The sequence below is a fragment of the Lutra lutra genome, chromosome 4 (assembly GCF_902655055.1).
Source record: "Lutra lutra chromosome 4, mLutLut1.2, whole genome shotgun sequence".
Taxonomy (NCBI): domain Eukaryota; kingdom Metazoa; phylum Chordata; class Mammalia; order Carnivora; family Mustelidae; genus Lutra; species Lutra lutra.
In genome coordinates, this window is record NC_062281.1 from 192,487,978 (window position 1) to 192,515,274 (window position 27,297).

Consider the following 27,297-nt stretch of genomic DNA (forward strand, 5'->3'; position numbering starts at 1 on the left):
TAACATACCCAGGTCAAAAGTAAAAAGGTGGAAAAGATGTAACATGCTGGCACTAATTTAAAAAAAAAATGCTAGAGTGAATACATTAATACAAGACAAAGTGTATTTTATTGTTTTATTTTTTTAAAAGATTTTATTTATTCACTGAGGGGAGAAGCAGAGGGAGAGGGAGAAGCAGGTTCCCCATGGAGCAGGGACCCTGATGCAGGGCTCGATCCCAGGACCCTGAGATAATGACCTGAGTCAAAGGCGGATGCTTAAACTATTGAGCCCTGCAGGCACCCAGACAAAGTATATTTTAGAGCGGAGAATATACAAGGGATAAAGAAGGTCATTTCACAAGAAAAAAAAAGGCCAATTCATCAAGAAGACATGACACTTCTAAACATCTGTGCACAAAATAAGAGTGCTTTCAAAATGCACGAAGCAAAAACCAGCAGTACCACAAGAAGAAACAGACAAATCCACAGTTAAGGTCAGAGATTTCTGTTCTTCTGAAGTAGAACAAGTACTGAGAAAACTAGTAAGGACAGACAGGATCTGAACAACAGTATCAACCACCCTGACTTAGTTTACACAGAGAACATTCAACCCAACAGCAGCAGAATAAATGTTCTTCCCAGTGTGCACAGAACAGTCATCCAGAGAAACCATATCACAGACCATAAAACAAGTCTCGACAAATAATAGAAAAATTCGGGTTCTGCATTTTCTGACCACAATGGGATTAAATTAGAAATCAGTAACAGAGCCGTGGAAAACCCCCAAATCTGTGGTGCTGAATAATGTATGATAAAAAACAAACACAGAGACACGTGATGATGAGTGATTTCAAAGGAGACAGCTGGGGGTAGTAGACAGTATCAGAACACGATGAAAATGACACAATCCATCAAAATGTATAGGATGCAGATTTTAATTTGTATTAAATTCCAGTAGGAAAAAAAATGTCTGGGGCGCCTGGGTGGCTCAGTGGGTTAAGCTGCTGCCTTTGGCTCAGGTCATGATCTCAGGGTCCTGGGATCGAGCCCCGCATCGGGCTCTCTGCTCAGCAGGGAGCCTGCTTCCTCCTCTCTCTCTGCCTGCCTCTCTGCCTGCTTGTGATCTCTCTCTGTCAAATAAATAAATAAAATCTTAAAAAAAAATGTCTGAAATCTGATTATTCCAGTTGAAAAACTGGAAAAAGAAGAGGAAGATAAAAGCAAAGTAAGCAGAAGAAAGGAAATAACAAAGACCAGAGCAGACGTCAGTGACGTAGCAAACAGGAAAACAATGAACAAAGCCAGTGCAATCGTAAGCCTGTGCTTTGAGAAGTCCAATCAAATCAATCAGACCCCAGCCAGACAGATCAGGGGAAAGAGAAAGACAGAAGGTGCCAACCTCAGAAATGACAGAGGAGCATCATTAGAGATCTAACAGGTGTCAAAAGAAGAATAAGGGAACATCATGAACACTTTTATTCCAATAAACCTAACAATGTAGACAAAATACACCAATTCTTTGAAAGACACGAACTAAGTTCACTCAACAAACAGAAACCCTGAACAGCCCTGTGTCTATGGCAGAAACTGAATCTGCAGTTCAACACTTGGCCAGGAAAACTCTAACCCCACATGGCTTCACTGATCCCTAGTCATTTTAAATTTGAGACCTATGACAGCCCAACATATTCTATATCTCAGCGAACATATCGTGAGCGCTTGAGAAGAATGAGTATTGTGCAGGTATCGGGTACTGTGTTCTCTCAGGCCAACTAGTCAATGTCGTTGACAGCATCACTCAGATCATCTGCTTTACTCATTTTCTGTCCAGATTTTTTAAAATTTTACTTAACCATCTAGATGTTTTATCAACTGTGCAGAAGGGGTGTTACATTCCTCAACTATGGTTATGGAAAGTCTATTTCTTTAACTCTACTTTTACCTCCTATCTTGGAAGCTTCGTTATTAGCAAATATGTATAATATATTCGGATCGCCGTGTCTCCCCGGCGAACAGTTTGCCACCACAAAGGGTCTTTGGAAGACCCTGTCTTAAAGTCTGAATCATACAGGCTCGCCAGCCTTCTTAAGCTTCTCATTTGTGTTGTGCTTCTTTCCCCTTTTGTTCTCAATCCATTTGCGGGTTTTTATTTAAGCTGTAATTCCCCACAGTATACGGCTGGGTCTTTTCTTTAATCTGTTCTGACAATTTCTGCCTTTTTTTTTTTAAGATTTTATTTATTTATTTGACAGAGATCACAAGTAGACAGAGAGGCAGGCAGAGAGAGAGAGGGAAGCAGGCTCCCTGCTGAGCAGAGAGCCCGATGCGGGACTCGATCCCAGGACCCTGAGATCATGACCGGAGCCGAAGGCAGCGGCTTAACCCACTGAGCCACCCAGGCGCCCCCAATTTCTGCCTTTTAATGGGAGTAGACATAGTCGGGTTTAGAGTGATTATTTTTCGTTTGACATACGCCCTCTGGTGGTGATGGCTGTTGCTCTCTTCCTCCTTTTCTGCCCTTCTTTTGGATGATTTGTGTGCTTATCATTTTTTCTTAGAGCGAGCACGCATGTGAGTGGGGCGACAGAGCGGGGAGAGAGAGGAGAGAGAGAGAACCTCAAGCAGGCTCCACACCCAGGGCGGAGCTTGATCCCATGACCCTGAGATCACGACCTGAACTGAAACCAAGAGTCGGATGCTTAATTGACTGAGCCACCTAGGTTTGTGTATTTCTTAAAATCACACATTATCGGGACACCTGGGTGGCTCAGTTGGTTAAGCAGCTGCCTTCGGCTCAGGTCATGATCCCAGCGTCCTGGGATCAAGTCCCACATCGGGCTCCTTGCTCATCAGGGAGCCTGCTTCTCCCTCTGCCTCTGCCTGCCATTCTGTCTGCCTGTGCTCACTCTCTCTCCCTCTCTCTCTCTGACAGATAAATAAATTTAAAAAAAATCTAAAAAAAAAAAATCACACATTATCTCCTGGCTTTATTTCACACTCCAACTTGACCCTACTACAGATTCAAAAATATGTGTTAATGGAATGATTTCTGGAGGCTACTTATTAATGTCTGATTCCCTACTCTGCCACTCATCTGCTGTTTGAGTTTGGACAAATTAAGGGACTTAATCTGTTTGTGCCCTAACTGCTTGTATACATAATGGAGAACACGACTGGCAGGGAAATGTATATGTGGTCAAAGTCCTCAGACCCCATTTGTAAGTAGAGTCACGGCATAAGCTGCAGGAATATAAGCTTTTCAGAAAGCAGAAGTCATATGGATACTCTACAGATCTCCTGATTCTGTTTCCTGTCCTTGGAATAAAGAGGTGGCGCCACCGATGCTGTGACTGGTTTAGATCAGGAGAAACAATTATCAGTAAATATTCCCTGAAATGAAAGCTTAGAGACTTCAGTATGAGTTCTTTCAAAATGGTAATATATACCACAGTACAGAAAGTTTAAAGGCATAATCAAAAAAATCTTTCCCCGCTGGATGAGACCCACCTTGTATGGACTATCACTGGCAGCTGTATGTCCACATGGGAGTTGAAAGTATTAAGAAAGGGACACTAAAAAATGTGCATCTTCCCCTTCCTGAGGGACAAGCTCAGCTCCGATAGAACTATTTTCAGTTTATTAGAAACATAATCTAATCTCCCAACAGCTGTGCCTCCGGTGTCTTCCCACCGACCCCCAGCCCGCCCATCAATACTACACTCTCCATCTCCAAGGGTCAGTGTGAGGATTAAGGGAGTTAATTCCTATGAAGGACGTGGGATAGACGGCGGCACCGAGTAATAGCTCCACACGCGTTGACCATCTGCCACTGCAGACTAGCAGAGGAACTGAAAAACCGGATTTAACACTTGTCACCAGTTCTTGTCCACCTAATTGTTATAATGACAAAGTCAGAGGATGGGAGGCAGTACAAAGGAACAAAAAGAAGACATCAGAGTAATTTACCAAGTCATTATGTTATCAAAAGAGATTTTAAACACACCCTCCTCATTATCATCAGGCCAACAGGAAAATGTGGATGTATACGGACAATCCGGTCACAACCACGGAGTCTGACCCGCACACCTTCTTTCAAGGGCAGCAACAAAGTGACCTAATACAGCCCCACAGGAAACTTCATTAGTCACGGTTAACACTAACTGAGACCTTACTACTACGTCATCAGGTACTGTTTCTAAGTGCTTCCCACACATCCGCTGAGTGACAACAAATGACAATGACTTAGAAATACAGTCCCAACTACGTAACCAATATAAACATGACAGTATTTCCAAAAGTTCTTTAACTGAGTCAAAGAAAGGAAAAAGTAATTATAATTTAGAAGTCGTTCCTAAGTAATTGATGTTAAGGACTTTCGTTTTCTCACGGTGGTGTAATTCCCGCCGAGTGTACTCGAGAGCAGAAGGTGAAGCGGCACCTGTCTCTGGTGGTGGGGCGGGAATGAGCGGGCTGCGGGAGCTGCACGGGTTCAGGCCAGAGCCCAGGCTCAGCGCCGTGGGGGCCAGGGTCCTCGGAGTGCCTCCTGCAGCGAGTGCGGGCCACCCGGTGGTGGGCATCTCCAGGTTGGCTATGGCTGGGATCTGAGACACCACTGGGGGCACAAGAGAAAGTCACAATGAAAAGAAAAATCCCCACAGGAAATTTACAATGAAGACTCAGTTGGCAGATGTTTGCGACGGACGAGCTAAAACTTCTTGGCCATAAAAGAGCCACAGGAAACTCAGGCTCATTTGTGATTAACGAAATAAGATAAAAATTTAGAAACAGAAAGGGATGGCTTTGTAATCATCCTCTGTCCATCGAGGAGGGCACTTGTGTTACCGTGCAAGGCTTCAGCATCATTTGCCTTGTGGTTGCGTCTGTCTTCTTCGGAGGAGGAAGAGGTTGTATTGGTACAGGATACGCACTTTCTTTTCAAAGCTGGAATGTTGTAGCTCTTCAGGTATCTGCAACAACAGAATGAGGTCACGCATGCCTGCCTGTCCCCTAACTCTGCCACTTCCCACACTTCTGCTTTTCTCATAGCACTTCTGTGTGGGTACTTCGTACTCTCGTGTTTAATGAGGTCTTCCCTACCATCCCAGCCTCAATCACTGGCCTGTCGTATCTCTTTTACTGTGAGACCTTGTATTGATCTCCAAATCTTGCTTCATTTAATTTTTATGATCAAGGTCTTGTCTTCTCAACCATGCCATTGCTCCTTCAAAGAAGGGATCCATCTTCTAATTTATTGCAGCCCTTGAAATGCTCAATTTATTATAAACTATAAGTAGGCACTCCATAAATATCTAGTGACTTAGGAGTGAAAAATCAAGACAACCAGTAATAAAAGGAATGTAAGGTGTGTGCTACAATGATGATGTATACTTTCAGAAAACGGACATGTTCTCAACACTCGTGTCTCACACCTGATAACACTGTCAATGCAGTTTATTTGCTGGTACGATGGGTTATGCTGGTCTTTTCTCCAATCTTCATAAGACTCCATGGGCACACTATTGTTTTTTAACGTCTGGTAGGTAGATGAGGCCTTCTGCTCATCTGAAACATAACAAAAAGATGTGTAATTAAAAACATTATATACTTGGGGCGCGCAGGTGGCTCAGTTGTTAAGCGTCTGCCTTTGGAGTCTGGAATTGGGTTCCAATTGGGATCCCTGCTCAGCAGGAAGCCTGCGTCTCCCTCTCCCACTCCCCCTGCTCGTGTTCCCTCTCTCACTGTGTCTCTCTCTGTCAAATAAGTAAATAAAATCTCTAAAAAAATCTATTACATATCTAAGAACTTACCCAACAAACTAGATCAGGTCCTTTAGCATTATACATTCAAGAGAATAATATGTAGCTATTAAAGACGAACTCAGCTCTAAAAAATGCACCGATACAGAAAGATATCCATAGGGAATGATTAAATGAATGTTTTTGGTTGTTTTTTTTTTTTTTTTTACAAAAAAGGAGTGAAACAGATGTGTCAGGCAAAGATTAATAGTAAAACTATCAGGTAGAAGGCTAATGAGGACTTCATGATTCTGAGCTGACACTACCTGCCAAGTGACCGATGGTGGCCTTACCGGGGTTAGGGTGACCAGACAGAGTGAAGTGCAAGGCAGTGCCCTCCAGACCTGTGTCCAACAGGACTTCCTGCAGTGACAGAAACGCCCTGCATCTGTGCTGCCCCGCACCGCGGCCACCAACACCACAGGTGGCCATTAAGCACCTTGAAATGTGGCTACAGCAACTGAGCAACTAAATTTTAAGACTTATTTATCTGTAACTATTTTGAATTTAGAGTGTGGAAAGTAGCTACCATACTGGACAGAGGGGGTACAGAGAGAAGACACAAGGGCTCAGGTTGGAACGGTGACAAACTTAAATCTTGTGTGAACGACAAGCCAAGAATGGAGGCTGAAAAAGCGCATGGAGAAAGGTAAGAGAGAGCCCGCCAACATGGCGTCATGGAAATCAAGATGGGGAAACTGGGTCAAGGAATGAGGAACCAGTTATGTCAAACACTGCTGAGAAGCTGACTTAGCTACCGTTGTTGCTGTTAGTGAAGGTCATCTTAGCTGCCTGGCAGATGCTGCTTCATTTTCAGAGGGGATTACAGAAAAAGGCCTGTTTAACTGTCACTTGTTAACTTTTTTTTTTTTAAGATTTTATTTATTTGACACACACACCCACACAGGCAGAGAAAGAGGGAGAAGCAGGCTTCCCACTGAGCAGGGAGCCCGATGTGGGGCTCGATCCCAGGACTCTGGGATCATGACCTGAGCTGAAGGCAGTTGCTTAACCAATAGAGCCACCCAGGCGCCCCAAACTTCTATACTTAAAAAGATTATCTTTAAGATAATAAAAATAGGGGTCTTGAATTTATGACCCTGAGATCAAGAGTCACACACTCCACCAACTGAGCCAGCCAGGAGCTCCTATACTTTTAATTTCTACATAATTGTAACCTTGAAGAGGGTTACAGAAAGAGTAGAGTTCCCGTATACCCTCCACCCTGCTTCTAAGGATGTTAACACCTTACAGAACTATTAACAGAACAAAGAAAACTAGGAAATGCACAGGGGAAACTAGCTTCTCTGTGAAATTTTCTGCTCCAGGGTCCAACCTGGGGTCTCACAGTGATTTTAGTTGTCAGTGTGTCTTTCCCAACCTCAATTCTTGTGAAGAGTACAGGACAGGAATTCTGTGGAAATGTCCCTCAACCTGAGTTGCCCTGATGTTCTATCATGATGAGCCTGAGGCTGTGCCTCTTGGGGAAGATTCCCACAGAGGTGTGCCTTTCTCAGTACCTCACACCAAGGGGATATGACCTTGACATGTTCACTGCTGGTGTGTCAGCCTTGATCACTGGTTAAGGTCTGTCTGCCAGGTTTCTTCCACATAAAGTTACTATTTTACATGTAATACATGATGTAAACAATAAATGTTTCAAAGTCGCACTTTGAGGCCATGCAGGCTTTCTCTTACACTTTCACCTACTGGTGAATGGATTTATTATTTTTTTTAAAGGTTTTATTTATTTATTTGACAGAGAGATCACAAGCAGGCAGAGAGGCAGGCAGAGAGAGAGGAGGAAGCAGGCTCCCTGCTGAGCAGAGAGCCCAATGCGGGGCTCGATCCCAGGACTCTGAGATCATGACCTGAGCCGAAGGCAGCGGCTTAACCCACTGAGCCACCCAGGCGCCCCTGGTGAATGGATTTAATGCCACCAAACTGTACATTTAAAAATGGTTAAAAATCGGTTACACACATCCATTCACTGTTGAATGACATCTAGGTTGTTTCCAATTTGGGATGAGTGCGAACGACTGTGATAAACATACACAGACAAGTTCATGTGTGAATTTGAGTTTTTCTTTTACCTGAGTAAATAAGAATGGAATTGCGGAGTCATACGGTAAGAGTATGTTTAATTTATAAGAAACTGCCAAACTTTTTTTTTTTTTTTTAAGATTTTACTTATTTATTTGTCAGAGAAAGAGAGTGTGCACAAGCAGGTAGAGTGGCAGACAGAGGGAGAGAGAGAAGCAGGCTCCCCACCGAGCAAGGAGCCTGATGCCGGACTTGATCCCAGGACCCGGATCATGACCAGAGCCGAAGGCAGACGCTTAGCCAACTGAGCCACCCAGGCGTCCCAAAAACTGCCAAACTTTTTAAAGAGGCTGTATAATTCCACACTGCCTTCAGCACTGCCTGGGGGCTCTGGTTCTTCCGCATTCTTGCCAGAACTTGGCATTCCCAGTATTTTTTTTTACTTTTAGCCATTCTAATGAGTGTATGAAGGTATCTCATGCGTTTTTGTTTTTTTTTTTTTTTAAGATTTTATTATTTGAGAGAGAGAGCATTAAAGGAGAGACGTCAGCGGGAGAAGCAGACTCCCCACTGAGCAGGGAGCCCAACTCAGGACTCAATCTCAGGACTCCAGGATCATGACCTGAGCAAAAGGCAGTTACTCAACCAGCTGAGCCACCCAGGTGCCCCTCTCATGTGGTTTTAACTTCATAACATCTGAAATTGAGTGTTGTTTCCCATGCTATTTGCCATCTGTATGTACTTCACTGGAAAAGTGTCAGGTCTCTTGACCATTTTTTGAATGGATTATCTTCTCATTGTTAAATTTTGACAGTTTTTTAAAATATTCAGGATATGAATTTTATCTATAATTTGTAAATATTGTCTTTTCATTGTCTTACCATCTTTCAAGACATCTTTAATTTTATCTATAACTTGTAAATACTGTCTTAGCAATGTCTTTCAAGAAGTTTTTAATTTTTATAAAGTCCACTTTTTAAAGTCAATTTTTTTAATGGATCACACTTTTGATGTCGGATCTAAAACCTTTTTGCCAAACCCAAGATCACAAAGGTTTTCTCCTAGGTTTTCTTCTAAAAGTTTGTAGTTTTAAGTTTTATATTTAGGTCTATGACCAATTTTGAGTTAACTTTTGTATAACATGTGAGCAGTATGCCGAGGTTCATTTTTTACATATGTGGATGTCTCATTGTGCAGTACCATTTTTTCTTTTTTGAAAAGCTACCTTTTGTCCATTGATTTGATCTTGCACCTCAAAAACTGACTGTATTTGTGCAGGTCTGTTTTGGAGCTCTCTCATCTGTCCACTGATCTTTTCACCAGCGTCACACTGTCTTAACTACAGTGGCTTCACAGTTAAGTCCTGAAATCAGAGAGAGTGAGTCCTCTAACACTGTTACCCTTTTTCAAAATGGTTTTGGCTGTTTTAGTTTCTTTTTTTTCCCCCATAGAAGTTTGGGGATCCATCTGATGATACCTATTCAGAAACAAAATCCTGTTGAGAGTTTACTTAGAATGACATTAAGTGTACAGATCAAACTGGGGAGAACTGATAATATTGTGTATTCCAAACCATGAACAGGATATATCTTTTCATTTACTTAGTACTTCTTAAAGTTTTTTCTTTTTATCAGTGTCTTGAAGTTCTCTGCATATGGATTGTTCCACATATTCTGTTGGATTTTTTATATAAGTATTTTATATAGTTTAATAAAAAATTTACATAGAAGTTTAATTTAAAAAAAAATCCTGTTCCAACTGTTCCTTGTTAGTACATAGAACTTTAACTGGTCTTATATTTTGACCATGTATTTATAACCTTGCTAAAGTCAGTAGAAGCTTTTTTATAGATTCTTTGGAATTTTTCTGTTAGACAATCCTGTCATCTGCAAATAGAGTTTTATTTCTTCCTTTCCAATCTGTTATGTCTTTTATTTCTCTTGCCTATTGCACTGCAGGACTTTCAGTTTGATGTTAAGATGTGGTTAGTGGATACCCTTCACCTATTCTCCAGGTTAGGGTGGAAGCATTCTCTCACCATCAAGCATAATAGATTCCTTTTTTGTTAGGTTAATGAAATCCCTTTTCCACTTCTAATTTTCGAGCATTTATCATGTGTGGGTGTTCGATTTGTCACATGCTTTTTCTCCATCTATTAAAATAACCTGTTGGGTTTGTCTTTTTTATTCTGTTAATATGGTGAATAAATGTGGCTGACTTTCACATATTGAAAACCAGCCTTGCATTCCTAGGATAACTCATACTTGGTTGTGATATATTTGTCCTTTTTATACGTTACTGGTTTTGATTTGGTGATATATAACCGGGGATTTTACAAATATGTTGGCAATGGATCCTGGTCTGTAGTTTTCTTGAACTGTATTTATCTTGTTTCAGAATTGAGGTAATAATGGGCTCATAAAAGGAGTCTGGGAGTTTCCTTTTCAAAACTGCCTTCTTCTATTTTCTTCTGTCTTCTATTTTCTGAAAAAGATTATGTAAAAACTGGCATTATTTCTTCCTTGAATGTTTGATAGAATACTCCAGTGAAACCAACTGGGCCTAGAGTTTTCTTTTTGGAAGGTATTTAACTTCAAATTCCATATCTGTAATAGATATGTCTATTCTAGCGGTTTCTTTTTCACTGAGTTCTGATAGGTTCTTTAAATTATTAATAGACCAAAGTGATAGGAATAGAGTTATTTGTAGTCCCTTTAACATCTATGGGGTCCTTCATTCCCAATAGTGGGGATTTCTGTCTTCTTATTCAGTATGGCTAAAGTTTTGTTAATTTTATCAGCTCTTGATTTCATTAATTTTCTCTTATTGATTTCTGCTCTCAATTCCATTGATATTTGGTTTTTATGATTTCTTTCCTTCTGCTCTCCTTGGATTTAAGTTGCTCTTCTTGCTCTTGTTTCTTAAGGAGGAAGCTTAGATTATTGATTTGAAACCTTTCTTCTTTTTCCCATATAGCCACTTAATGCTACATAAATCTCCCTTTAAGCATTGTTTTAGCTGCATTCCACAAATTTGCTATTGTTGTTGTTTTTCAATTCATTCATTTCAAAATGTTTTTACTTCCCTTAAGGCCTTGACCTGTGGGTCATTCAGAGGTATGTTCTTTAATTTCCAAACATTTGGCATTTTCTAGATAAACCTTCCTGTTACTGATTTCTAGTTTAATCCATTAGGTCAGAGAATATATTTGGTCTGATTTATATATTTTTTTTTATTTTAAGATTTTATTTATTTGTCAGAGAGAGAGGAGAGCAAGCGAGCACAGGCAGACAGAATGGCAGGCAGAGGCAGAGGGAGAAGCAGGCTCCCCGCCAAGCAAGGAGCCCGATGTGGGACTCGATCCCAGGACGCTGGGATCATGACCTGAGCCGAAGGCAGCTGCTTAACCAACTGAGCCACCCAGGCGTCCCTGGTCTGATTTATATTTTTAAAAAATTGCTAAGGCTTGTATGATGGCCCAGAATAAGGACTATTTTGATAATGGTCCATCTGCCCTTGGAAAAAATAAGCATCACTTTGTCAGTTGAGGTGTTCCATAAAGGTCCATTACTCCAATCTTGTTGACAGCAGTGTTCAGGTCTTCTGCATCTTTACTGATCTTCTGTCCAGTTGTTTTATCAATTACAGAGAGAGGTGAATTATAGTCTCTAATACCACTACAGATTTATTTTTCAAAGTCTTTATCAGTGTTTACAACTCATGTATTTTGAAGCTCTGATGTTCAGTGCATAAACTTTTAGAACTATTACATGCTTTTAGATAATCAACCCCTCTGTCATGCAGTATGCCTGAAACCCTGATAATGTGGCTTGTCCTAAAGTCTACACTACCTAATATTAATACAGCTTTCCAGCTTTCTTTGGATTCCTATTAGCATGCATATCTTTTCTAAGCTTTTGCTTTTACCCTATGTTTTTAATTGCAAAATGGGTTCTTGCAGATACTATGCAGCTGCCTCTTATTTTTTTTTCATCCAATTGACAATTTCAGTCTCCCAGCTGGTACACTGAGAACATTCACATTTAATGTGATTACTGAAACAGCGGAATTAAAATGTGCCACTTTGCTAGCAGTTTTCCATTTATTTCATCTGGGTGTTTATTTTCTGCCTCATTTTGTATTGAATGTTTTAAATTCCACTTTATCTCCTCTGCTGAAATTATTTATACTTCTTTAGAAATCAGTTCTAATGACTGTTCTAAAGTTCACAACATATACATTTAAGGAATCTTAATTCAACATTTCACTTCTGGTGTAAGGACTCCACAGCAGCACATTCCCAGTGCCTCTCCTGATCCTTTGCAATATTTTTACATATGTCACAAATGCAGAAAAGTAATTTCTACTTTAATCAGTTACCTTCTAGGGTAACTAAAAATAAGTAAGAAATAAAATAACTTCATTAATTCCATTCCCAGTGCTTTACATTCCCCTCTCCCCACTTTTGTTTGAGAAATTTTTATCTCCTTCATTTCTGAAAGATACTTTCCACTAGGTAGAGAATTCTGAGCTAGCAGTTTTATTTTGCCTCTGAAGACATTTAGTCTTCTAGTATATATATGGTGTCTAAAGAAATGTCTTCTGTAATTCTTATCTTTCTCTGTATGTAGTCTGCCTTTGTTGCTCTGGTTGGCTTCAAGATATCCTCTTTGCTTTTGTTTTCAGCAGTTTGAATATATTTCCAAGTATGTGGTGTTTTTTTCTTTTTTCAAGTACATAGTATTTTTATTTTGTGATTGGTTTTTCTTTCTTATTTTTGTATTCACACTATTTGATGTTCTTCATATCTGTGGGAAATTCTTAACCATTATTTCAAGTATTTCTTCTGGGATTCCAATCACTCTTATGTTAGATCATTTGATTGTGTCTCCAAATTCTGAGAGGCTCTATTCTGTATGTTTCTTTCTGTGTTTCAGTTTGTATAATTTCTTTTTTTTTAATCTAACAATTCTTTTTTTTTTTTAATATTTGTATTTATTTATTTGACAGACATAGATCACAAGTAGGCAGAGAGGCAGGCACAGAGAGAGGAGGAAGCAGGCTCCCTGCTGAGCAGAGAGCCCAATGCGGGGCTCGATCCCAGAACCCTGGGATCATGGCCTGAGCCGAAGGCAGAGACTTTAACCCACTGAGCCACCCAGGTGCCCCAAGTCTGTGTAATTTCTATGTAATCTATCTTCAAGTTTACCGATTCTTTTCTTGGTTGTGTTGAGTGCCCATCAAAGGTATATGTGCATCTCTAATGTCTCCATCTGATCCTTTCCATCTCTATGCTACGATTACCTATATGGTTTTGCATGTTGCTTACTGTCCATTAGAGCCTTTAATGTATTATTTGTAGTTATTTTAAATTCTCTGTCAGATCTTTTCCAACAGCTGTGTCATGTCTGACTCTTGTTCTGATGACTGCTTTGTCTTTTGGGAGTTTTTTCCTTTGCCCTTACATATGTTTCATAATTTGTTGAAAACTAACCATCTTGATAAGACAGCAGAGACTGCGCCTCCTTTCCTTCTGCTGGGACTGTGTTCAAGTTAACCTAATTTGTTGGCCAGGACTGAGATTTGTTGCTGCTATGGTTTCACTCCATATATCACAGCTTTCAAATTCCTCTAGTGACACTTTGTGCTTACACAGTGGCTAGTGTGCTACAGAGCTTTGGGTTTTTGCCAATAGTTGCTCCACTTGGAGCCTTTGATCTTCCCTTTGCATTCATTGTGCCTCTCGTGAGTTACTGATTCCATCAGCCGATGCACCAGTATCCAAGACTTGATGTCACATCTCCCTAAATGCATGTGTCCCCCTTAGATTTTAGGCCTGTTGGCTGCCCTGGAGCCTCAGCACACTGACGGGTTCAAGAAAGCTCATGAACTTACTGCCATATGGCTTTTTTCCTTGTCCATTTGGAATGATGCGCTTTCCAGCTCTCCTTGACCACAAACCAAAGCATACTCACCCTGAATGAGTTCAGTTCATGGATCATTGTTTTTCTCTCAGGCACTGACACTCTAGAAGTGGAATAGTCCATTTTCCCCAGGTTCCCCAACTGCTTCTGGCAGCTGGCATCAGGATCTGTAGCTGATGAAGGGGCTTTTTATCTTCATTACTCCTTGCCTTTCCATATTAACTTCTAAAATTTCCCTTCTCATTCTATTTCAAAACCAAACCTGCCCTCATAAGAAAAGTGAAAATATAAATTTAAAAACTTATGTTCTTGTTGGCTCTGACACCCTGTATATAGAACATGTATACAATGATTATTCAGTATTTTCCTCATGATTGGTGCTATTTCTAATATTTAAATTACAACATTTTATCTTTCAGTTACATACTTGTTTCTCTTGAGTAAGAAGTAATAAAAAATTTTTTTACTAGCTCTTTAAACTTGTAGGTCTTAAAATATTAATAAAATCAACATGCACAAGTAACAATAGTTCCCCCCAAACAGTATCAAATGGCAGATTTTCCCTTTTCCCCAAAAGTCATATGCTATGTGTTAGAGTCAAATAACTAAGTAGGTATTATTCTCCCATATTATTCTCCTAAGTAGGTATTATTCTCTACAACAGCATCATAAATACACAGAATTAGTTACAGCTTGAATTTTAGAAAATGGCGAATGGGAATATTGATGTCTGCTTAAAAACATGGCCTTCACACCATGGTACTGATAGCATTTCCAGACTAATGGTAGATGATAAGAAATGGAACAAAGCAGAAGGTGAGAAACAGTTTGACAAGAAATACAGAAGTCGGGACATAAAATCGTGGACCTAACATGAGGTCCTAGGCCCAAGCAGCAGTGAGCAGCACAAAGTGGACCAGACAATAAAGAAAACATTTAGAAATTTTAGCCTTCAAATACCCCTAAAGAAGTTCCAGTGCTAGGACATGGGTTAATAATAAACAGCAAAGAAGATACTCAAATTCTTTTGCAGAGAGGGAATTGGATGGTTTCAAGGGACCAAAAAAAAAAAAAAGGTATTGTTTCTATCTCATGCCCTTATGTCCATGGCAAAAGAGACAAGCAGATTGTTAAACCCCCTATCAAGGAGATAAAAAAACCCTCAAAGACTGGACATGGTCTATCCAGAGCGCTGCCTAGGAGCTCCTCATGATATCACCTGTAGCAACAGGTAGACGTTTTTGTTTTGTAAATCATGATAAGACTTGAAAAATATAGCTAATATTTTAAAAAAATTTTTATTGACCTTAAGAGAATTTCACCCCTACTGCGTAAAATACCCGCATCTGACAATGATAGAGACCATTAATAACATTCGGGGGACAAACCTATAAAGGCTTCTAAAGTTATATTAACATTCAGGAAGACAAAAGAAGGGAAAGACAGATAAACTAAAAAGTTAATGTAATTTGATCTCTACATTATAGATCTTTCCTCTGCTATATAAGGCCAGCAGGCTGACTTTTCTAAAAAAGTCAATTATCATGAGTGATCCAATTCCTCTGGAATGCTCCTTACTTCATATGTGAGAAAAGTAAACATGCATCCAAAAAAAAAGGAGTCCCTAGTTTTTCATTCAATTTAGATCATAAATATTCATTTGTTGTTAAGGACAGGAAGGATTACTAGAGCCGCACTGTAAAATTAATCCTTTCGGTTGACAGATGCCTCATGGTCGGGGGGGGGGGGGGGGGGGGGGGGGTTCTACGAATCTGTATTATCAAAAACATGAGTTCTTCAGTGGAAATACGCAGAAATCACACTCGATGCCGTTTGGCTTTCAGAGCAGGATTTGCGGCTACCACTAGCATCATTACCACCATCACCCGACAAGTCAATGTAAAGTCAATGTAAAGGGCCGCAGCACCGGGTGGTGGCTTTGTGCTCACACGCGCCACGCCCACGCAGAAGAGCGGGGACCCGCGGGCAGAGGTTGGAGGCTGCCCTGCTGACTCACCGCCAAGCCGTCCCGGGCTCGTCCCTGTCACCCGCGTATCTGGGGGCTTGGCCGTTGACTCCACGTAGAGCGGCTGTCCCAGAGTCGTAGTTTTGTTTCCACTGGCGTACACCTGCTGCGAAGGCAACTTCGAGAAAAAGAATGACAGAATATGTTTCATACATTAAAAATCAAAAGAGAAACAATAAGCACAGTAAAAGTTAGAACACGTGTCCCTTCTGGCTCTCCACCGCCATGACGCGAGGCGCGGTACCCGCGTTCACTCGCTTTCCCGCTGTGCCGCGACACTCTCCACACACCCGTTCCCGGCACGGTAGCTGCGAGAAGGCCCGCGGGACCCCGAGCAGCACCTCCAGGAGGTGCTATTTTCTTTCTACGGGCAGTTTGCAAACCAAAATGGATGAGGACGTCTGTTCCTCAAACACGGTCCCAGCGGGCCAGGAACATACAGCGGGAAGTCCCCGCGCTAAGGGGCAGACGCGGTCCCATCTCGTTTCACAGCACATGGTAGGAGACGGACAGGACGCCAGGTGCGCGCACGCACGCACACACGCACACGCACGCACGAGGTCGCTCACGTACCGGTTCCCGGCGCGCGGCCTCGGCGCGGGGCCTGCTGGACTCACTGGATGCGGCGAGGCGGACGCAGGGCCCCCGGGAGTCGCTGCCGCCCAGGCTTCCGAAGCCGCTGGAGGCGCCTTCGTGAACCGGCTGAAGGAAGAAGGAGCCGCGCTCGAGTTCTGGCGACGCCGCCGCGGGGCTGAGAGCTGCAGCCGCCCCCTCAGAGCTTACACTGCGGCGGCCTCCCTGATACCCTGCGCCCGGGTGGAGACGGACGCCCCTAACTGGGCTGCTGACAGAAAGAGCAGATCCTCGCCTTCCGGCGCTTCTCAGGGCAGGGCCTCGTTTTCTAGTCTACGCGGGCGCTTCCAGAACAGCGAGTCCTTAGAAAGCCGCAGAGAACAGAGGTGACAAACGACGAAATAAACTGTGCCAAGCTGAGAACGGACGGGAGAAATGCAACAGACCCCAAGCTTCGCTCCGCGAACGTCACTCCCTGAACCCCCGTTTGGAAAAGAGCGAGCTCGCGGCTACTGGTTTATTAACGGAACCTCCAGTAGGAATCGTTGTTGGCATTTGTTTTCAACAGGTGGTTTTCTCCGCGCCCGCCTTGTAACAGCCAGACGCGGAGACCTGCCATCCCTGGGTCCCCACCTTTAAAACCGGAATCATTTTTAAAAAAATACTGCAGCCCAGCCCCGCAGCTCCGCGCACCGGTACCGGTCGGGAAACAAGGAGGCGGCTCTGATTTAGGAACCGCTTCCCTGTCTTCCCTGCCGGCTTGGTTTGCTCTGTTAGAGTGCGATCCTACAAGAATGTGCTGTGCATTTACTCCTCTCAGTAAAAGGAAAACAAGATGAATAAGAAGCTAAAGACAAAACCAGGAAGACAAAAATTCCCAGAACGCAGGGCGTGAAGATCTCTCCCCCCTTGCGGTGTATTTTTTGTGAGGTCACTTCGCTAAGATCCACTGTTACAACACGATCATGGAAATTCTATGTTTGCTTTTTTAAAATCTCACTTTACCTGTAAGAGAAGTTTGTGAATTTGTTCTTGTAGTTCTGTTATGTCTTTGTCATGACTGTTCATCTTCCTTTTTCTGGTAGCAAAAACATCCTCATTCAGGGGATTCCTGCGAAATGCCAAGCAGAAGATGGTGTCAGGCAATTCAAAATTAATTTACAATGAAGTCTAAAGTGATTTTTAAACAGAATGTTCAAATAACAAATCTATACTTGTACAGAGCAACTCTTTGACTTCAAATAGAAAATATAAAGCTAAATCCCATCCGTGGAGGCAAAAAAAAAAAAAAATACTAAGACGTTATGAGGCTTCTTTGGATCGCCTAGAGCACTAATCTTTCGACATCTACGTCAGCATTGTTTTGCAGAAATCTAAACTCAGTGAGGAGTAACCTCTTTAGATACCAAAATATCTGCAACAACTACTGGTCTCAAAATTTAACATTAACTGAGTAACCTATTGTAGAATTTTTTTTTTTTTTAGATTTTTTTATTTATTTGACAGAGAGAGATCACAAGCAGGCAGAGAGGCAGGCAGAGAGAGAGGAGGAAGCAAGCTCCCCGCTGAGCAGAGAGCCCGATGCGGGGCTCAATCCCAGGACCCCGAGATCATGACCTGAGCCGAAGGCAGAGGCTTTAACCCACTGAGCCACCCAGGTGCCCCACCTATTGTAGAAATTTTAAGACCCTAGGTCCGCCAAACAACATTTGATGTTTAACATTTGATGTTTAACATACCTAATCACTTCAGCAACCCAACTCTTGTTGCAACCGTGGCTGTCAAAACCTGCAGTCTTGTTTACACTAGAGCATTTCAAAACCATGACCTGAACACAGCAAGAGGAAGATGTGCCAGCAGAAAACATCACAGAGAAGAAAATGATGTTCATTAAGGACCTACGTGACAGGAACCATGCCACTTTTATACAGCAAGAATAACATTTTCTAAACCCTTACAATGTGCCAGGCACCATTCCAAGTGCTCTAGCGAGTATTACCTCCTTCACTGGAGCTGAAAACTTCTCGAAGTCACCTAGCTGGTAAAGTCTAAACAGGTATTCATGAAGGGACCAAAGTCTAGGCTTTGGAGTACACTTTTGCCACCACAGTGTATCACCTCTCAGTACCTCAGTAACTCAAGTACTATTAACGTGATGCACTGAGTCAGACATGTCATCTCCTGAGTCCTCACAACTTGATGAAGCAAGAATCATCGTGATGCCAGAGAGGTTGGGTCACTTGCTGACACTCATACCTGAAAAGCAGCAGTCAGGGTTTGAATCTACATGCCTGACTCCAAAGCCAGTGCCTTCCCTTTTCTATTCTGCCACCCTGCTGTTTCTCACAACTTTTAACACACAACCCAATTCCCTAAGAACTGAGATACTTTCCCAAAGACTTAAATAATTCTTAATTAGCAGTGTGATAAAAGTAGTCAGGTAGAGCTCTGCCTTTGGAGACTATGTCCCTCTCTGTCCAGAGCCCCATGGCAATGTCTTCTTTGGTGTGCAGACCATGGGTGGTGTCCACCAGTAGTTATCAACACAGCATGATGTATGTGGAACATACATGGCAAACTGTGCTTGAATGCACCACCTGACACACTGTACACAGCACCCCCTTGGCCCGTCTGCTACCCGTTCTCCCCAGCTTCCCATTGGCATGTGAGCTCTGTGGGGTCAGTCTCTCTGGCCTGCTGTGTTCACCTCTCTGGTTCCTCCAACTGTGCCAGGCACATACAAGAATGAATCCATCAGTGAAGGAGACATCTTGGCTGGGAGTGGGGGGTAAGGTTACATCTGACCCATGATAAATATGGCTATGCACTATGAGCTTGATACATTCCAGAAACATTTGGTTTGTTTGTCAAATGAAATTCTGGAACAGAAATAGAACCAACTGCTTTGTGTTGTGAGATCTATTCCTGTCTGTGAAGCTTTCTACAAAACCAGGTTGTACCTTTAGTCAGTAATCACATAACTCAAGATAATGAATGTGCAGGCTGTGGAAATGCAGCCTTGACCCTAAAGTGGCAAATGCCATGCAGTTCTAGGCCACTGGCTATGGAAGGACACTGCTTGAGGAGTCAGGGAGAAAACCTGGTTCTTCTCTCCACTTCCCAACCTCCTCCTCAAGTGACCTCTACAAAAGTTACTCTGTTGCCGAGTATATGGATATTATCTGGAGGATGAGAGGTAATAGCACATCACTGCTTTCCCACAGAGAGGTGGCTAGGTTCCCCGCTGAACACCCTCACTGTACCCCCTCATTGTTCCCATTTCAACGTCACACTTGCCAAAACTCCACTCACACATGCCATTTCTAGGTCCGGGCTCTCCCACTGCACTGTGGGCCCCAGGTCAGGGGAGATGATATCTGTGTGGTCTACCATCTTAGTCTCAGGGTCTAGCACAATGCCCGGCATAGCAGGTGACCCATAAGTACTTGTAAAAACAGTTGTATAAATAAAAAGCGATAAACATTTACTAGACTCTAAATTTTTCCCTCACATCATCCTGGAAATTGAGATGCAAATGTTGATATAATTTTTTTTTAATTGCAAACACTGTGAGTACTTATATTATCAGTTAATTTCATACATCATGTAATCACACTGAAAGGACAATTGGGACATCTAGGACATGGCTCTGGCATTGACGGGGAGGGCATAAAGACCAATGGCACCCAGGGGACACCTCATGAGAGCAATCATACTTGCTCTAGGGTTTCCTATACTCCTACTAAGCAACCACCTGATTTTATTTTCCTTTCCCTACAGATTTCCCTACCTGGAAAAAAAAAGTCCTTTCTGGCCAACATGAATAACACTGACTTGGCAGCCATATTTCTGATCCTAGTTACTACATTAGTTTTCTAGCAGAAGTTGGTCTCTTGAGTTAGAGCAGCAAGGAGCCCTTTTCTCCCATTAGGGTTCCAGACCTGCTCTACTGAGAAGCCAAACCCAAAGCACAAAGACATAGAGGACCTTGGGACCATTTCTCACCATGGCTAGGTATCTTGTATTATGTAGTATTAAGACATGACAAAATAAGTCTTACTGGTACACCTACGTTCTCAGTTTTATGCTTATGTGCACAAAGCTATATGACAAAACACAAAAGACATGATTTCTCAACCTTAGCATGATTCTAAAGAGTTAAGTACAATTTCCATGCTAAAAATAAAAAACCCCAAAAGATACCACAGGGGAACCTATGGCCCAGCTGAGAAATTTACAGGTCAATTTTAATTTTAAGCCAAAAAGTCAAGGGACTGGGAGTATTTTAGGCTCCAAGAGTGGTGGGCCAAGTAGCTGTGATCAAAGAGGCTAGAGTCAGCCATGTTGTCAGGAAAAGAAAAACTAAAGCATTTAATTTTTAAAAATAAAGATTTGATAAAATGGACACAAATAAGTGGAATTTGACAGCAGAAGCTGATATAAAATGGTTTACATGGTCACTAAAGAGAACTTTAAAATTCAGAAAAGAAAAAAAAAACCACACACACACAAAAAAACACCTCACTCCATTACCCTACACAGAGTCAAAATTTGTATTTTATTTCCTTTCTTCTTCTTCCTACTTCACACTGTTTATGTGTCATTTGAACACATCTATATTCATACAGTATAAACAATTTTGTATGCTGCCTTTTAAATCTGATATATATTTCTCATGTTATATAATCTTTGGAAAAATTTCCTTTGACCAATAATACAACATGTCAAATAAATAGTCTAGAACTTAATGATTGACATATAAGCTACTCTAAGTCTGCCATTATGATTGAACATGGTGCAAAATATATCTTTTCTTTATAAAGCTCTTCTATATTTAGGCCTATTTCCTTAGACGGTTTCCATATGGGAATCATGAGGGCAAAGTGGTAGAAATCTTTCAAGGTCCTTGGCAGACCAAAAAAAAAAAAAAAAATCTGTGCCTTATTTAGTTATGTGTCAACAGAGTCAAAGGGAGTCATGGGTGGAAGAATACTATTTGGTAAGAACGGTCTTCTAGAACCATGAACACTGACTGACTTACGTTCGAACTTTATGCCGACCAATGATGAAAGACACCTTCCGGCTCCATGGGTTCACAAAGCTGGACCAGCTGGAGTCCAAAATGACGTAATCTCCATTTTGGGTACAAAATCGGATCGGTGAGTGTTCAAAGGGAGGGTGGCCTGCATACTTCAAGACTGTAGAAGATAATACCACGAGATTAGAATTTAATGAATGCATATTTAGTGCAAATATTTTTTCTAGGCATTTATTTGTAAGTTCTTCAGATGTCAATACAGAAAAAAAATAGTTTTAGCAGCTTCAACACAGTGCTCACTTGTTAAAGGTTGAGCTCTAGTGATAAAGAGCTTATGAGAAACTCTAACATGAAATGAAATGAAAAATTAGAGCAGAGGAGTGGTTACAGAAAAACTTCCTCCTATAAAGAAGCAGGTCCTTACCTTTTTGGTGTATTGCGAGCATGAGAGAACGATCTTCTGGGTGCAGATAAGCTAAGACGGATGTTCCCATCAGATCCTGAGGTAGATAACCCAGCAAAGGCACTGCTCTGGGATAGAGACAGAGCACAGACAGCGTGTTACATGCAGCAAGTAATTTTCAGACTTTATACACTTTCAACAATACTTTTTAACTTAATTCTACCTATGAAAAAGAAAAGGCATGCAGAAGATATCATTCCAGCATTTATAAAAGGGGTCATGGGGAAATGGCTCCACAATCTAAGAGATGCTGGGCACTGGACATGTGTCGAAGTCACCTATGGAACTTTCTAGAAAATGATTCACAGGCTCACCACAGGTTAACTAAATCAGTTTCTGGGGTAAGACCAGGAATCTGTATTTTTAGCAAGTTCCACAGGGGTCTCGGACACCCCTCCCAATTTACAAAGTTTACAAAGGTCACATTGTAATGCAGAAGAATGCTGATGGTGTTAAGTGAATAAAGCAGGGTGCACATTTATCCAGCACGATTAAAACTGTGCGGAAACAGTATCTCCCAGAAGATGGAAACAGACAGACGCCAAGAACACAAAGACGTGTGCAGGATGGAGTTTCACGGGAGGGCAGTGAATGCACAGTTCTCATGGTCACGTAAAAAGAATGGACTCCGTGAGTGTTTTCTGTGTGTCCAAATTCACAACCATTTTCTAATGCAATAAATTTAAGCCATTACCAGGGTATCTGCAGCTAAATATTCTTACTCTCTACAGATTCCATGATACAAAGTATTTCATCAATTACTGTTTAGTTTCAGGGTACCTATTATTAAATAAACCTATTTTCAGATGTTAAGATTCTTTAAAAGTCAAAATGAAAAGCTATCCTAACTGTGCCAACCGTTTTGACTTTGTTGGTTTCCACTTCCGTGTGCCATGGTGCACTGAGTGCCTGATTTTCCAATTTCACGAATAAGTAAATTCAAAAATAAACGTGGGAAGAAACAGAGGGTACTCACCAGGGGATAACAGTGTTTATTTTTTCCAAATAAAAGTATTAAAAAACAACAATAAGCAATGACTACTATCTGCTATCATGATTCTTTAAGAACACTTTAATATCAAAAAAGGTAGAAAAGATATCAGTTCAAAATGACTGATGATGCTTTAAATTAAGTAAACTTAGCTTTACCAAAAAAAAAAAAAAACCTTCTTATTTCTCCTTTTGTTTCTCCCTTCACTTCAGACTGAGAAACATTTCATCGAAAGGTATTTTAGGAAAGCACTTGTCTGATGGAAATCATGTTGGTACAGGAGCTAGAGGCCAGAGTTAGAGTTTTGGTCTCCTTTTGAGGACAATCACGTACCATGTCCAGGTTCACTGTCCTCCTGTGTAACATGGAGCAACAATTCCTGACGTACGTAAAGCAGACTACTGTCAAATCAAACACAACTTGCAAACTGTATAAGTAGAATATACATTGAAACATAAACTTCAAGCTAACAAATCAAACTTGCAAATGGTTAGACATATGTTTTATAATGTGGATGTATGTAAACATAATGTAAATGTTCTCATATTTCTATTTTCAGAAACAAATTTTTTTCAGGCTTAAAGAAGCACTTACCTTTCATCTATTTCAAGAAAGACACATCCTGTGGTGTGTGTTGTGGTAAAAATTCTTTTATCCACCGGGATTCGAGGAGCTACAAAAAACAGAAAGACTCACCTAAAGGCAAATATTTAATTAGTCATGCCCTTAACTGACCACTTACATTAGAGAGGGAACAGTATCTCATATGAAACGGTAGAAATCTCACTCGGGGGCCTGGCCTTCAAGAAGCCGAGGCTACGGTTATGTTATATAATACTTGTCGTTACTGACTACATTTTGATTAGCTCAAAATGCAATGGCTACTGAAGTCCATTGTAAGTCGAGTTTGTGTGCACGGAATCACTCATCACAATTCAGCAGGCCGAGCTGGCGGAAATGAAAGGTCAGGCCTGGTGGGTCTGGTGGTATTTGGTGGTGCTGTGTGACTAAGTACAATGAATTTGGTGTCAGTATTTTAAATTTGGGTCAGAAAACTCATACGGTCAGTGCTTCTGTATTAATGCATGAATTTGGAAATGTAGTTCTGCCATCAGAGGACAGAACTACAGCTTCCCCTCAAGGCCTTTCAGAATACTTAAAAAATACAAATTCATTCTTGTGACCTCATAAGAAACTGTGCAACAGTTTTCATGCTCTTTTTTTTTTTTTTAAAGATTTATTTATTTACTTGAGAGAGAGAGTGGGTGTGTGTGAGTGTGGGGGAGAAGCAGAGGGAGGGAATCTCAAACAGACTCCCCACTGGGCATGGAGTCCGGCTTCATGCCGGGACTGGTAAGACTGTGACCTGAACTGAAACCAAGGGTCAGGCGTGTAACTGACTGAGCCACCTAGGTGCCCCCAAGTTCCATGCTCTCGTTTCACACAGGGCAGAAGCCAGAGGCCACCAGTCACTAGTACAGAATGGTTCAGACCAGGTATCAGTGGCCAAGTCTGTGCTTAGATCTTAGGCCACACTGACCTTGAAGGAGACAACTATGGAGAAGTCAGGGTCGGGAAATGGAGACACTAGGGCAGATCAGCTCTAAATGCCCAAGAGTTCAGGGCCAACATGAAGCCTCGAGCACTCTTTTCTGGTGCTGCAGCTGCAGTCAACAGGCTTCCACATGCTCCTACCTGCACGGCTGTCAGGTTACGTTTGATCCAGAAGCAGACCCTCCTGCCTTACCTTCATAACCAGAGTGAATCTTCTCCACCAGGGTGAGACAGCAGGGCTCAGATTCCAGCTGGGCAGAGCTACGAACATGCAGCAGATAAGGGATAATCCGGACTGGGCAGTAATGCTTCTCTTGCTCTGTGTCCTGGCCTCCCCTGAAAAGCACAGAGGCGGTGAGTGACCTGTCCTGATACATTCAGGGAGCCCAGCGTGAAACAAGGCCTTGAGAGATGCCTTCTCAGTGATTTCTGAAAGAGACCTACCCAAATCTAAAATGTTTAAATGTGTTTATTTTAAAAAGAAATGTTAGTTTACATTTTCAGTGCCCAAGGATAATTATACTCATTCCTTATCCACTGAAAAAGAGGAGTTATGGAGAACCAGCTTAGTGGGTTAAAAGTGGAACCAGCCATTCCATGATTTTTCTTCTGACCCAAATCATGTGACCTCCTGGTCTTACCTCACGTGCCTCAACCAAGTACCACATGACCGCCATCAAGTTTCCCTGTGATCATGCCCCCCGAAGCCAGCTCTCCACCACCCCTACCTACACTCTCTCGAGGGGCTGACTTCATCGCATAGCTTCTCGACTACCTGGATGGGCACAGGGCCCTGTGTGGGGGGAAGCAGGCATCAGGAAAGCAGGGCTAGAACCTGCTGGCCGAGCCCTGGCCCAGCTGGGCAGGGGCGGCTCGACTCCCAGCCTTTCACCCGGTTTTATAGCTCCAGCTGCCCAGAGGACATTTCTCCTTGGATACACTGTGGTCCCCTTAGTAGCGACGTGCCCACAACCGAATCCATCCCCCCGCCCCCGTTTCTATGGGTCACACCTCGCCTCTCCCACCACTGGCCGAAGTCACGTCAGGTGGTCTTCAGCTGCTAGAAGCTCCACCTCCGTGTGCCCTGTACTCCCCCCACCCCCACCTCGCTTCCTTGCCTCTCCGCAGACCCTGGTGCCTCTGCTCCCAATCGTGTCCCTGCTTCCGTTTGAGAAAAGAGCAGCCTGATCCTGACCCTGACCCACCAGCTGTCCTGTGTCTCCCACCTGTTCCTGGGCCTGCATCTCCCAGGCTCATCCCATCCCGGCTTCTGCATGCTCTGTGTGCGCGGACGAACCGAGCACCTGTCTCCAGCCCGGACTTCTCCCTGAACTCCAGACCCACCTACCGATGCTACGTCAACACCACAGAGTTCAGGTTCCACCAGACAAGGCCAATCAACTTGTCTAAAACCAGGCGCCGGACTCTTCCCCTCCTCGCTCCGGGAAGCGGCTGATTTCCTTTCACACCCAAAACTGGTCCATTAATGAACTCCAACAGCTCTCCCGAACAAAGATATCTGGAATCCCCAAGGTATGTCTGTGTCTTCCTGCTGCCACTGCCCAGTGACAGCCCTTCTCTCCCCGGCCCTCCCTCCTGCCCCTCATCCCTGCCCCTTCTCCAGCGCAGCGCCCGACGAGGCCCTCTTAGGCCAGGTCGCATCCCTCTAAAAAATGTAACTGGCCTGTCTGTCCACTGAGGATTCCCAGAAACTGTGTGAAGCCTGGTTGGTCTCCAGACGGTAATGCCATCTCCCACCTCAAGGAAGGAGGGATCGTGGGAGAAATGACGGACTCCACATGCGCGGTAGGACACATCTAGGTGGCACCTGGGCCACTGTGCCTGGAGCAAAGGCAGCTGTCAGCGCCCATGGGGGTACCCTCACATGGCACTGGAGCGAACCTGAAAGGGTTCATGCTGGCCACAAGCGAGACCATTTGAGCATCACAGAGATGAACGAGCACCTTCTGTTTCTGCTCACATTCTGAAATGCTGATGGAGGAAATGATCCACGGTCTGCGAACTGCTTCAGCGTCAGGGGGAGGGTGGGCTGAGGAGCTGGCAGTGGTAGATACGACAGAAGACTGGTTGTGGATTAAAGTCAGTGAAGGTGAATGGTGAGTCTGTCCAGTGCACTGTACTATCTCCCCTACTTCCATGTTATTTTGCAAATTCCAAAAGTAAAGTTTTCAAAAAAATGATTCACCTGAACAAAACATGCCCTTCGGAAGTCAAAGCTCCCTATGGTCCGGTCCCTGTTTCTTCATCTCCTTCCACTCTTCTCTAGCCATATTAGTTTCCTTGTTACTCCCCCCACAGGCCAAGCATGCTCTGCCCCAGGGCCTTCACACGCTCGCCCCAGGGCCTTCGCACTTGTCTGGAACACTCTTCCCTCAGGTAGAGGTATGGCTTGCTCCCTCACCACCTTCAGGCTCTGGCTCCAATCAGGCTTCTTATTAGAGAACATTCCTTAACCACCCTGAACACACTAGTAATCTCTCTCCTGCCCAGAATTCCCACTCCTTCCCTCTCCTTCACTGTTCCACATGGAACTTACTGCCAGCGGACACACACGTAGGTACCTATTTGTTAACAGTCTCCCTTCCACACACAGAATGGAAGGTCCACAAGGGCAAGAACTTTGCACCTGTAATCTTGCCTGGCTCAGAGAAGGCAAAGAAATATATTTACTAGCAAAATAAACACAAACAGCACTTAGTCTGTGGTGAGCACTGTTCTAAGGTCTTTGTTAACAGTTCCTCTGTGAAGGACTGAATGGACCAACACAGCCCTCCCTCCTGCGGCCCTCTCCCCGGGGTAGCCTTCCCCAACCACTGGAATGCTGTGAGCTCAACGGCTCCAACCCTGCGGAGTGCTGACTGGTCCATTACGAGGACTTTTCTCTTTAG

General features: G+C 42.8%; 1 protein-coding gene across 12 annotated transcripts in view; it reads right to left on the bottom strand.

Annotated features, from left to right (window-relative positions):
* Positions 1-27,297, bottom strand: part of PER3 (period circadian regulator 3) — a 60,726-nt gene that overhangs the window by 24,037 nt on the left and 9,392 nt on the right. For 10 of the 12 annotated variants that reach the window (XR_007126516.1, XM_047724753.1, XM_047724747.1 and 7 more), the window contains 10 exons: positions 24,582-24,724; positions 23,429-23,507; positions 21,805-21,911; positions 21,384-21,540; positions 17,348-17,453; positions 16,343-16,471; positions 15,761-15,887; positions 5,411-5,543; positions 4,824-4,948; positions 4,420-4,593 (listed from right to left, as the gene is read on the bottom strand). Coding sequence is in view for 11 of the 12 variants with exons in the window: in XM_047724753.1 (XP_047580709.1) it covers positions 4,420-4,593; positions 4,824-4,948; positions 5,411-5,543; positions 15,761-15,887; positions 16,343-16,471; positions 17,348-17,453; positions 21,384-21,540; positions 21,805-21,911; positions 23,429-23,507; positions 24,582-24,724 (1,280 nt within the window). In the remaining variant the exon portion in view is untranslated. The remainder of the gene's footprint in view (positions 1-4,419; positions 4,594-4,823; positions 4,949-5,410; positions 5,544-15,760; positions 15,888-16,342; positions 16,472-17,347; positions 17,454-21,383; positions 21,541-21,804; positions 21,912-23,428; positions 23,508-24,581; positions 24,725-27,297) is intronic. The other 2 variants (XM_047724748.1, XM_047724752.1) reach the window with 2 other exon arrangements.